The following is a 13,270-nucleotide window of genomic DNA, read 5'->3' as shown; positions in this document are numbered from 1 at the left end:
TTTTGGGATGAGATTAATCAGTTCTATACTTACACACTAAAATTGGAGTACCTCTTAGATGTTCGGACAGTGGCGTTAGGGTACTCATCCGACTTAAAGGTGTGCCTTCTACAAAAATAGCGATTATATATCATTGTTTTAATAGCCAGTTCCTTAATTCTTCAAAAGTGAAAATCTGAGGAAATTTCAACACTGGTGGTCCAAATTATGTAGAATCAAGGTTCAGAAAAGAGAAATGCCTTAAGATCTGGATCGTACAGGAATTTCTTAACACTTTAGGAGGCATTTGGTTAGGAGCTCTATTGACAAATATGTGGTGTGCCAAAAATATAAAAAAGGGAAACAAAATGCAAAACTAATTTGGTTTTTATCAAGGTGGGGGGGCTTTCACGTGTTATTTGGAATTCAGTCCTAATTGATTTTTTTTGTATTATCTTATTAATTTATTTATTTATCACATTTAGCATATTAATTTCCCGAAGTCATTCTTTAAATGTCTAAAAGGATTGTAGTGATGTAATTACTTCATAAATTGTTTCTGTTTTTATGTAATTATGGACTTTGCAATGGATGAACTTTCTCAAGTAAAACAAAATATGCGCACTGAAGCTGAAGTTGGGTACAAACAATCACAACTCGTCAGATGTAAATTTTCAGTCCTAAGTCACAGAATCAGAATTGACAGATTTTTGTGTGCCTATACAATAATTGTTGTGGAAATGCTGCCATTATCACGGAAATAACTCATGTGGAAATGTACTATTAATCTTGATTAATCCTCATTCTAAGTAGGCTAATTACAGAAGCCAATTATTAGTGGGTCTTACTATACCTCTTCCAAGTAGCTTTCCACCTTGAAAACATATGCAGATTTACTCCAAACAGGACCAAATCATGGGGGCGTGGCTTGGACTCCACCGAGTATGGACGCGTGAGCTGTGAGCTCCGTGTCGGCCTCGTGAGTTATCCTGTTTAAAAACTTCCCTGGCGGTGTTGAAGGCTCCGAGGGGGCCCCCCATGACTGAGAGGTGCCTGCCTGCTGATTGAGCCTCGCGCCGGGACCCAGGGGCCGCCCTGTTCGGCGACTGCTGCTGACCCTCTCGGAGAGGCCCGGCCATCTTGCTTGTGGCCTGCGGAGGGCCCGACATCCCCGGCCTCGCGTGAATTGAGGCCCACCGGAAGTGAGCGGTGACCTGGCTGAGGCGGAGTGCCGGCCGCGCTGCGGTCCATTGGTTCGGAGGAGGGCAGGGTGAGCTGTGTCGGCCCGGGTGGTGTTTAGAGGACCGCGGACGGCTGGCGGCACTGGCGGAGCCCGCGATGACTGGGGAGGCGCAGGCGTAGCTGCTGCGCCGATGGTGACTGGCACTGGGCAGGGCCTCACATCGGTGCCCTGAGGATCGGCCGGGATGGCGGATTGAGGCCCGCTGCAAGAGCGGCTGCGGAGGTACTGTGCGGGCACTGCGGGCATTTTGTAGTGCGGGACACCCCCCTTCGCGCTTTCGCTCCCCGCGCTTCGGAGTGGGAGAGAGCCTGCCCACGGGAGGACTGGAGCGGACGAGCATGCTCCCATACGTACACTGCCCTGGAGTCCTGTGGCCCGAGCTTTCTGGAGGGGCTGGTTCGTGGAGGCCAAATCGGTGTGACTGTGCTGGTGGAGTCACGGTTCCGATGGCGACATGGTGCTGGTTATCCCCCCCCCATCCCTGCTGAGCGGCTACCCTGCAGAATGTGCTGATTCAGACGCCTTGGAGTGATTGGCTCCGTTTGGTGGCGGCTGGCGACCCTGATGAGTAGACCATGGCGCGCCTGATATAGTAGACGAGAGCGGTTGCGGTGGACAGCTTGCTGGCGAAGCAGGGTGCGGCCCCCTTCCTGGTTGGCCTGGCGGGAGGATCTGGTGGAGTGGTGCCCCCTTGACTGGCGGTGGTCGATGCTTTTGCCCTTGAGCTGTGCCTGATGGACTGGGGGATGCTGCTATGGTGATGCAGGACAACTGGAACTGTGGCTGCTGAGTGGGGCGACTGGAGTGCATTTCTTACTCTCTGGGGACCGCTGCGGGAGGCACATCGCCCTTTGAGTTGGATCGCTGCTCTTGCGGTCGGGCCATGGGGAAGCCGCGGCGCATTCCGGATGCGGCACAGACCGATCACGTGGAGGACCCACTCGCCACTCAGGATCAAGACCCAGCTGGTGCCCTGGCAGCGGGGCTGCAGCAGCAGCAATTGGAACAAATCCTCAAGGCCATATCAGACACGAGGGAGGCACTACGCCACGATATAGCGAGGGTGTCCGCGAGCCTTGGACTATTGCGTGCTGATCATGGCAAACTGGTTGACCGCGTCAAAAGCACGGAACTCAAGCTTGAGACACTGGAACCTGCCCAGAAGGCGACGGAAGCATCGTTGGGTGACTTGTCGCGCAGAGTGCAGTTGCTGGAGAAGAGGGCCGAAGAGGCAGAAGGGCGCAACAGGCGCAACAACGTGCGGGTGGTGGGCCTGCCCGAAAAAGTTGAAGGGGACAACATGGTCGACTACCTGGAAAAGTGGCTGCGAGAGGTGGTGGCGCCAGAAGGATTATCGCAGTTCTATACCCTTGAGAGGGCCCACCGAGTGCCGGCCCGCCCGCCGGCTTTGGGCCGTCCCCCTAGGCCGGTAGTCGCACGCCTGCTGCTTTTCAGGGACCGTGACCTTATATTGTGGAATGCCCGGACATCTGGCCCATACAGAGTGGACAATGCCTCAGTCTCCCTTTACCCTGATTACTCCCAGGAGGTCCAGCGGAGCCGTTTTTCCTTTGACAATTAAGAAGGCCCTTCGTGCGGAGGGGATACAGTATGCTCTGTTCTTTCCGGCACGTTTGAAGGTGATGGTGGACGGGACTGCTACTTTCTTTGACGCGCCAGACGATGCATGGCACTGGCTGGAGCAGTACCGCGCGGGTGGGGACGGCGCTGGACATCGGGAACCGGAGGTTGGGACCCAGCCAAAACCTCGTCGTGGCCGCCGAAACAGGAAACGGGTGGCGAGTGGACAGCCACCGCCGACCTCTCAGACGGAGCTGGAGAGGCAAGCGGCTCTACAAGCGGTTTCCATCATTTCTGGAGCGGGGACTGCGGCCTCGCTGGCGGATTCAGGATCCCGGCAGGGGTCCGAAGAGGTGGTGTCGGTGGGGTCGGAGGGTTCTGGGGAAGACGTCGGACGTTTACCGGAGGTTACACCAAGGACTGCCGATGGCCTGTTGGACGAGTGACGATGCCTGTCTTCAATCTGTATACAGTAAGGGGAGGCGTGCCAGTAGCTGCTTTGTGGTACAAAAGGGGGTGGTGATGGACAGAGCATCAGAACCAATCAAACACTCACACCCAGTCAACAGATCTGGGTTTGATCCATCACCATTCTTTAGCCCACTCTGCCACCCCAGTTCAGTAGCTGCTTTGTGGCAAAGTGGGGAGTGGGTATGGTTCTGCTGAAGATAGTGGGGGGCCTGGTTCCTGGCTCGGACGGGGGGGCGGTTTGGGGGGGGGTTTCCTAACTGGGGGGGTCGCTGGGGGCGGGACACTGCCGGGAGGAGGGGAATCCGACATTTGAGGCCCGACCTACAGGCTGGGCTAGTGAGATCGCTGTCCGTCTCGTGTTGGTGCTGGGTCACCCCCTCTACCTCACACTTACTGTGAGACTCTGGTAGCTACCAGGGTATTTTCCTTCGTTGGGTCTGTGTTTGGATGGGTAACTATGGTTTAGAGCCTGTTCTGGGGAAGGGAGGGAGGGGGGTTTGTTGGGGATGTTTTTCAAGGGGGGGTTTGTCAGTGTGCCCGCTAGGCTGCATTGGATTGTGTTCTGTTGTATCCTTCTATATGGCGACCCGACTTGAATTAACATGTGTCACTTGGAATGTGCGAGGGCTGAATTCCATGAGAAAACGTTATAAAGTGCATGCATATTTGGTCCGCAGGGGGATTCAGGTGGCTTTTTTGCAGGAAACACACATTGACCAGGCTGAGGGGCGGGCGTTGCAGAGGAGATGGAGGGGGCAGTTATTTTACACTACTTTTTCTGCATTTGCTAGAGGGACTTTAATCTGGGTGCGGTCCGGGGTTCCCTTCCAACCCATGAACACGCTGGTAGATCCGGTGGGGAGGTTTGTGTTGGTGTTTGGCCGTCTAGATGGCAGAGATGTGACATTCTGCAGTGTCTATGCCCCGAATTCTGACCACACCGCATTCTTTGCGCGGCTCTCTGGGAGGCTGTCGTCGTTTCTAGTTGGTACGGTGTTCCTCGGGGGGGACTTTAATTCTGTTACTGATGTGGAGTTGTATCGTTCTCACCCCCCGCTGGCTCAGTCGGCGGTACGCAGAGTGGCCAGGGTGAGAAGGGACTGGCAGGAAGCGTGGGGCCTTGTGGATGCCTGGCGGGTACAACATCCGTTAGACAGGGACTATTCATTCTACTCAGCGGCGCAGGACTTATATGTTCGGCTTGATGGCTTTTGATGTACCCCGGGAGCCCTGGAACTCACGCGCCATAGCGAGTATCTGGCAAAGACACTCTCGGACCACAACCCCTGTTTGATAACGATACTCTGGTCGCAGCAGCGGCAAGTGATCCCGACGTGGCGTTTGAATCCGGTGACGCTGGAAGATCCCGTGTTTCATGCAGAACTAGGGGAGGGCGTAGAGCGCTATTTTTTAGACAACTCGGGGACGGCGACGAGCAAAGCTCATGAATGGGACGGGCTTAAAGCGGTGGTGAGAGGGATTTGCATCTTGTCTGTCGCTGGGACGCGTAAGGTGCTGCTGCAGGACATTGACCGTGCTGAGGCTCGGCTGCGCCAGGCGGAACTCGATGGCCACATGAATGGGGGCGCCCGGGAGGAGGTGTTGGTGGCGCAGGAGGAGGTGGCCGCTCAGGTTGAGCGGCTGCGCTGCTATGACTATAAAGAATACATGGTACGGGCACACGCTGAGCGGGACAAAGTGGGGTTGTTACTGGCCTGGCTGGCTAATCCGGCTGTCCGGGGATCCCCAATAGTATCGCTGTCTACACCAGCAGGGGGCCTGGTCTACTCGCAAAAGGAGGTCAATGACCAGTTCCTGGATTATTACACGCTGCTGTACCAGAGTAGGATGAGGGACCTGCCCGACGGTCTGGACGATTATTTAGAGGCTGCAGGGTTGCCACACTTGGACCCGGAACAGGGCACTGCCTTGGGGGCAGCTATCTCCCTGGGAGAAATCAGGGCAGCGGTTAAACACATGGCCCGGAGAAAGACTCCAGGGGCTGATGGACTCCCGGTGGAGTTCTATGCAGCCTATTTGGACATTCTGGCACCGCGGTTGCAGTCGGTGTACAGAGAGGCGTGGGGCCTGGGTAGGCTGCCACTCACTATGAGAGAAGCGATCATAGTGCCGCTGCTGAAGAAGGGTGGGGTCCCCGCCTCCAGGACGGCATACCGGCCGCTTTCCATGCTCTCGGTTGACTATAAGATCCTCAGTAAGATCTTGGCCACGCGACTCGTGGGTCTCATGCGCACCCTGGTACACCCGGATCAATCGGGTTTCATTCCCACTAGGAACACTGCAATGTGAATTCGGCGGTTGGTGCGGATTCTGGGGGAAAGAGGGGAAGGTTCGTCGGAGGCCGTGGTGCTGTCGGTGGACATCGAAAAGGCATTCGACAGTGTGGAGTGGCCGTATTTGTTCCGGGTGTTGAAGGGGTTTGGCCTGGGTGATCATTTTGTGCGTTGGACCAGCTTGTTATATAGCTCAGCCCCAGCTAGGGTTCGTACGGGACGCACTATCTCAGTGGCGTGCCAGGTGGAGAGAGGCACTTGCCAGGGTTGTTCTCTATCCCCACTTTTGTTTGCGCTGGCAATTGAACCTCTTGCGGCGCATGCCCGACAGGGGCGTTTCTATGAGGGTGTTCCGCTGCGCGGGGAGCTCCACCACATATCCCTGTACGCGGATGACCTCCTGTTGTATCTGGCTGATGCGGGGGATTCCCTACGGGGCGCCAGAGCCCTGCTTCGGGAGTTTGGCCGCTTGTCGGGGTTGCAGGTGAATTGGACCAAGACCTGCCTATTTCCTTTGTCCCCTGAAGTTCAGATGCCCTTGGCGCTTGAAGACCTGAGGTGGGAACCTGCCTGCTTACCGTATCTGGGCGTCCGCATATTTCACGCTCCCACTGACCTTTTTGAGGGGAATGTGGGTGGCGCGTTGAGGGGGCTCAAGGGTAGTATGGCGTTCTGGCGCACTCTCCCTCTTTCGGTAGCTGGGCGTGTAGCGCTGCTGAAGATGGTAGCGCTGCCACGGTTGCTCTACTTCTTCCTCACCTTGCCGATCTGGATCCCGGTCTCCTTTTTTAAGACGCTTCGGGCATTGATGACAGGGTTTATTTGGGGATCTTGCAGACGGCGGGTGGCTCTGGCCACTCTGATGAGGCCGAGGGAGGAGGGGGGCTGGCGGCCCCAGATTTTGAGTGGTATTACTTGGCGGCTCAGCTGCAATGGCTTACACAGGCCGTGGCGCGTGAGTTTAGAGGCCCTGATGGTCCACAGGGTAGGGTCATCCCTCGACACGTGTTGTCATTCATTGTGCTTCGGCAAAAAATCAGCCTGGACCAGCTCACCCTCGAGGAGCGCACACTCCGGCTATGCTGGACTCGCAGTCAGAAACGGGCAGGCTTCGTGGTCCCATATGCCCCAGAAATCCCTTTGGGCATGTGCACGGCCCTGCCTCATGGCGGGGATTGGTCGGCGTTGGCTGGCTGGGAAGAGTGTGGGGTCCACATGATTGGGGACTTATACAGGGATGGGGGTCTTGTTGCCATTCCAGGAGTTGCAGAGGGCTTTCGATCTGCCGAGGGGGGATTATCTTTTACACGCCGCCTTGGTGTCGGGGATTCAGAAACAATGGAAGATGGGACTGTCGGAACCCCCAACTTCGTTGGGGTGTCAATACGTCACTATGGCGGTGGGTACATTCAAGGCCATCACCTGTCTATATAGGCGGCTGTCCACGGAGACGCTTCCACCCCTGGATACCTTGCGAGGTAAATGGGAGGGAGATCTTGGTAGGCCCATTCCTGAGACGACGTGGCCGCAGTTGTTGCGGCGGGCCTGGAAGGGCACGCGCAACGCTAGATTTCAATTGGTCCAATTTTACACTCTCCACAGGGCTTACTTAACTCCGGTCAAAATTTTACAGTATTTTGGAGGGTCCCAATCGCCGTGTCCCCGGTGCAATGCAGAAGGTGCTGATTTTGGTCATATGTTTTGGTCCTGCATGGGATTAGGCTCTTATTGGGCAGATGTGGTGGCGTGTTTGAATCAAGTGACAGAGCGCGAGCTGGAAGTGGAGATGGGGACTTGCCTTTTGCTTTGGTTTCCGCACACCCCCAGTACTAAAATTACGAGCAAATTTTATGATTTGGGTCTGATAATGGCGAAGAGGGAGCTCACCATGCATTGGAAGGCAAGGGCTGGACCTAGCTTTCGGAGGTGGAAGGCGAGTTTCTTGTCCTGGGCAGGGAGTGAAGGGACGCTTCGTTTACAATTGGCCAGGCGTGCCTCTAATGACAAGGCGCTGGATGCTGCAAGGGCGTGGGGAGCTTTAGTAGAGGGGCTTCGTTCTCCGGAGGAGCTGGACAAGGGGGACAGGGCTCCTGTAGACATGGACCAGAGTGTGGAGCCTAGGGCGGGGCCCTCTGGGACTACTGGGGAGACTGTTCAGAATGAGGCCACTTAAGTACACTCAGGGAGGAATCAGCATCCGCACAACATATTGAAAATTGTTGAAGAAGTCAGGGTGGGAGCATAGAGCACATATGGGTGGCAACATGGAGCCTCTTGTCCTTTGAGAACAATGATAGTGGCTTTTCTATTGATTTGAGTTAGGCTTTCTCGGAACACGGGGTTCTAAATGCCTAAGCTGAAGGGGGGTTGACGCGGGCACACTGACCGGGGGGGTGGGGGTAGAGAGGGTGGTGGGTGGGGGAGTTAGCGGGAAAATGCTGTTGAACCGGTTTCTCCTGACATGTACAATGATGGTTGGGTCTCTTACAAGATGCTATTGTATGTAATATTGGTTTATTGGTACACTGGTTGGGGAAAACTCAATAAAATTCTTTAAAAAAAAAAAACAGGACCAAATCATTTTTTTTCCCGAGACTGCACGGAGAGTGAACACCCCCATATTTAATGGTGTGTTGTTTTAGAGGTTTCTCTATTGAAGAAATATACTTTCTTTGTTGAGAAACCGAAAACATTAAATGTTAAAGTGCATACTCTTAATCTACTTGTGCAGAATCTTCCATCCGGTGAAAATCACTCATACATTTTACTGTCTGGAGTATTGAAGAAATCTACGACTATTTGGATTTACCTGACCACAGCTGAGACCTTTTATGATTCCAGTTAAAGTTAAACATTTGTTCGAAATGAGGGTGAAATTGTTTGGGAGCAAATATCTGACATTCATAGCCCAGGCTTTGTGAACAGAGCTTATTTTATTTATTTTATATTACAGCTGCTTATTCTTCGTGTCTACCTTACCACCTATTTGGAGTTTAACTTTTTGAGTTTAGAAATGGAAGTGAAATGATGTGCCAAAAATAAAGTTTGGTGTTGGGCATCCAAATCCACCCACTGCTTTAGTGCCGTGCAGATGTAATAGACTATAAAGACGGTGTTTACAGTCCACACAAATTAATTAAACTATGTGCCCAGGACAAAGCATTTTGTTGGAGACAGTAAGTGGGACTTCATCACTATGGTTATAAAGATGTCATAAGAGGTCCCTTGTCAGATTTTGCAGTCCAGTGTAATCTCACCTTAACCAATTGCCGTTGAAAAGGTCATTCAATTGTAGAACCTCTTTCCTTCCATTAAGTCAATAGCTCACAGCAAAACGAGTATCGTCTCTGTTAGTATATGATTTAGTGTCTTCCCAAAGTTTCCCATTTCTTTTGTTGGTCTCCTTGTGTTTCATTTATAACAGCTCTCCAGAGAAAGCAAACAAGAGTGACCGACTGGAAGCTTGTTTAGTTTCTTTACCTGATGCAAATTTTTTCAAAAGCATCCAAGGCATTGTTTCTTCCGTCTTTATGAATTTGTATAATAATAATATCCTTTCAAGGTATTCCTTCAGCATACCAAATGTACAATGTGCCTCTATCTAAGGTGGCCATGTTATCATGTACAAATGCCCTCGATGCTTCAGGCTAGAGAAGACATTCAGACTGAGTTTTATTCCTATTTACTTTTAAGTGTTAGTTGCAGGGTTGAACCTTTATCTCATTGTCGAAGGTGGACCCCCTTCTACAAGTGAATTATGGGTCTAATGTGGCAGAATCACTGTTTGAATCTGGTACTAGTCTCTCATTACAAATTACCAAAAATTAAGATAGAATTTAAGCTAATGGCGATTATGGTTTGGTTATAGCCTGCTGCAGAGTTCTATACTGGTTGTTAAAGGCCCTAAACAGGAGTTATAGGCCCGAACTGCAAGTGAGGGACTATAACGAGGGAGAGGGCCTTTAACAACCGGCATAACCCGAGGCAGAAGTATTATAAGGGTATTAGAATATTCCACCCACTAAGAGTAGAATGTTCTAAAATAAAAAGGGAGCCACATGAATACAAACATTGGAATCTTGGAGCTCCATTAGAAACTTGAAGCTACTCCATTGTCTTTAGTGGAGTTCTCGACATTCCAGTGTTCTGATATAGCCTTAAAGCCCACCGTAGTGGGCTAAACCAGACATTAAAGGCCTGCTCCAGCGTTAAAGTTTTTAACTAGGGAGCGGGCCTTTAATGGCCGGTATAGCCCTCTATGGAAGGCTTTAGAGCTGTTCGAACAGCAGACTGATTGCTAAACTGCAGCAGATTGTTCTAATTAGTAAACCAAAGGCCTCACGGAGCCCGTGTTGGTTTAAATCACCTCTGGCTCCGAGAGGCCTTTGTTCACAGCAACAGCTGTAAAATGAAAAACAAAATGTTTCTCTCTGAGCTTCTACCAGCCATTAGAAGCCCAGAGCACTCCATTGTCTTTAATAGAGCGCTCAAAATTACAGTGTTCTAAAATAGCCTGCCGTAGTGGGCTATACCAGCCATTAAAGGCCCGCTCCAGCGTTGGGAGCAGGACTTTAATGGCGGTATAGCCCAGCTATGGACAGCTGTGCGGCTATTAGAACATTCCCCCACTAGAGGCCAGAATATTCTAAGAAATAAAACCAAGGTCTCACAGAGTCCCCTTGGGTTCTGTGAGGCCTTTGTTTACAGCAACAGCTGTGAACGACAACATTGGAATGTTGGAATTCTGGGCTTACCATTAGAAGCCTGGAGCACTCCATTATCTTCAATAGAGTGCTCAACATTGTAATGTTCTAATAAGAATCAAGAACCTCTGAAATTATGCATTCATTTATTGTTCATGTCACCAACTGAACCATAACAAGTCCACAGAGATTGACAAGACATGCCGTCCACAAAACGTTTGAAAACAAATGTGGAGTCATGAGATGGGATATGTAAAAAAGTTATTTTGTGAAATATTTTGCAAATCACCAGTGGAAATCCATACAAAGAATACCCCTTGATCAAAATGTATGTATCTTGTCTTTTTAAGGTGCTGAGCTCACCCAATTTCTGAATGTTTTATAGGATAAAGAAGTGCGAGCCATCTTTCTGAGATTATTTGCACAGATTTTCCAGGGATACAGATCATGTCTGCAGCTCATCCGAATTCATGCCGAACCAGTCATACATTTCCACAAGGTAAAATATTATTTCAGGTGCAGTTTCATTTCGGAGCATTGATCTTGGTTAAAGTTTTTCCACGCAGTATGTATTCTTACAACGATTAAGGTATGCGCTATCCATTGCTTTATTTCCAGGGTTTTGGCTGTTAAGTGTCAAAAACATGTTATAAGGGCCATATGTATGATGCAATTTTGCTGACTCAAATGACCTGATTCACAAAATGCTTTTCCAGATGTGCATCCAAAGTGCGACTCTCCAGAATTGCTGTTTGGGTGTAGAAATAGTTATTTCAGGAGCATCCCTTCCAAATATAGAGATTTGCAGTGTTATGTATCGAGGTTTTGCTACCGAAATGTGGCTGCAAATCCTTGATATTTTACCACCAACTCAGAGTTGGTGGTAATTCATCTGCAAATTGGAGGGGGTCCACATGGAACCACTTCCCCCTTGCGAATGTTGGAAAAACATTTTTTAGGAGCAGGCAGTAGTTCCACGGACCACTGCGTTCTCTTATAACAATGAAAACAAAGGAGGAGGAGCCTAGCGCGCAACCAAGATGGCCGCGTAGGTGCGAGGCTCCCGTGGACCTCCGCGACCTCCTGAATAAATCCTGGAAATATCCTGTCCTTGTTAAGGGGACTGTGTCGGGGAACCCGAGCTGAGGCATTACCCGTTTTTTGGGCTCGAATCGGACCCCGAACACCGGTGGGAACATCGCCTGAAGATTGCGGCCTTCTCCTCGCCGGCCCCCCGGATTGGAGTAGTGGCGAGATCCGGGGACAAGGTGAATAACAGCGGCGAGCGGGGCTGGGCGACTCGCGTACCCCGCACTTTCACTTTCGCTTTTGCGCCCTCCTTGCTCTCTGGCGAGGTCGGGCTGCGGAGCGGGGTGCGGTGGTGTTGCCTTGTCCCGGTGCCCAGCTGACCCGCCTGCGGTGGATCGACCCGCAGCTCTGTGGTCGCCCCCCCTTGACACCCGTGATCTGGTGTGACGGCCCGTTTGGAGATCTTGGCGCGACGGTGGAAGGGCCAGCATGGCCACCAAACAAGATGGCGACCGGGCGAAGGTGAAGACGACCCGCCGTGGTACGGCGCACCAGGCCAATAGTATGGACCGCTACACGCTCCAAAGGGGTTCTCCGGAGACAACGCGGTCATCCCCGGTGGGCCCGACGGAGGCACCCGCCCATCCAGTGGATCTAACCCTCCGGGACGTCATGGGCGCCATCGCTGAACTGAAGGCCTCAGTGGACCAGCGTTTTGACACCTTGTCGCAGAAAATTGACTCGGTCCTGGTGGATGTGGGACTTGTGAGGGCGGACTTGTCAAAAACGAATGACCGAGTCGACTCCCTGACCCACACCACAACGAGCCTCACGACTGACGTGGTGGCCCTCCAGAAGGAGGTGCGCCGGCTTGGCCAGGCGAGCGCCCTGATGGACCGGCGACTGGAGGATTCCGAGGGTCGCGCCCGGAGGAATAATATCCGCATTATTGGTGTGCCGGAGGGACGTGAGGCGGAGGCGGCGGACCTCTTCGTGGAAGACTTGATCCTGACCCACCTCCAGCCCCGGGGGCTGAGTAAGTTTTTTGCGGTGGAACGTGCCCACCGCGTCCCCGGGGGCCGCCCTAAGACCGGTGCCCCGCCACGGCCCCTTATTGCCCGAATCTTTAATTTTCGGGACCGAGATGCCATCCTCCAGACCTCCAGGCAACAGGGACCGGTCAGGTTGGACAACATGGACGTCAACTTCTACCCAGACTTTACTCCGGCGGTCCAGAAGCAGCGGCAGAGCTTTATTGGCGTCAAACGTCGTTTAAGGGACCTAAATCTTAAGTACTCAATGCTCTTCCCGGCTAAGCTGCGGGTGGAGGTGGATGGTCGCACGCACTTCTTCGACCGGCCCGAGGCGGCTGGGGACTGGTTGGACGCCTTGCCTGGGGATCGGGGCCGGGGGGGTGGGGGGAGCGCGGCTGGCGAGGAGGGCCCGCTGGATCAGAATTGAGGGATGACTGTATTGCCTTGCTCGGGACATTGTTCCTTCACCACATACTGCTTCTGTAGGTTCCCCTCCCATGGAGGTCGTGTGGGGCCTGCTGGGGGCTTCCCTCCTCCTCTGGGGGACTAGTTAGTATTTAGCTATGGGGCGACAGGCACACTGCACTTTGGGGGGGCTGTCTGGGCTCATGCAGGGGTGCAGGGAGGGGGGAGTTTTGTTGGGACCGGGGGGTGGGGGGGGTGTGTTGTTTGTTTGTACCGCAAGGCAATCCTGCAGCTGTTTTGTTGTCTTTAGACTGCTCGGTGGGGGACGACCGATTGTTTCGACGTATGATGGGGGGTAGGGACTTGACGGTGTTGTCATGGAATGTTAACGGTCTGGGGGATAGGATTAAGCGTGGTGTGGTCCTGCAGTATTTAAAACGTATTTCACCAGATGTTGTCTTTCTGCAAGAGACGCACCTTATAGGTAACACCTTTCATGCAATGAATCGGAGGGGATATCGCTTGGCGGCC

General features: G+C 52.4%; 1 protein-coding gene across 6 annotated transcripts in view; it reads left to right on the top strand.

Moving 5' to 3' along the window:
* Positions 1 to 13,270, top strand: part of SBF2 (SET binding factor 2) — a 2,080,461-nt gene that overhangs the window by 933,615 nt on the left and 1,133,576 nt on the right. For all 6 annotated transcript variants that reach the window (XM_085648170.1, XM_085648169.1, XM_085648168.1 and 3 more), the window contains exon 11: positions 10,657 to 10,770. In XM_085648170.1, the coding sequence (XP_085504296.1) occupies positions 10,657 to 10,770 (114 nt within the window). The remainder of the gene's footprint in view (positions 1 to 10,656; positions 10,771 to 13,270) is intronic.

The sequence above is a fragment of the Triturus cristatus genome, chromosome 3_2 (assembly GCF_964204655.1).
Source record: "Triturus cristatus chromosome 3_2, aTriCri1.1, whole genome shotgun sequence".
In the NCBI taxonomy this organism is placed as follows: domain Eukaryota; kingdom Metazoa; phylum Chordata; class Amphibia; order Caudata; family Salamandridae; genus Triturus; species Triturus cristatus.
The sequence above is the reverse complement of the archived record's forward strand: the minus strand, read 5'-3'. Positions and strand labels throughout refer to the sequence as shown.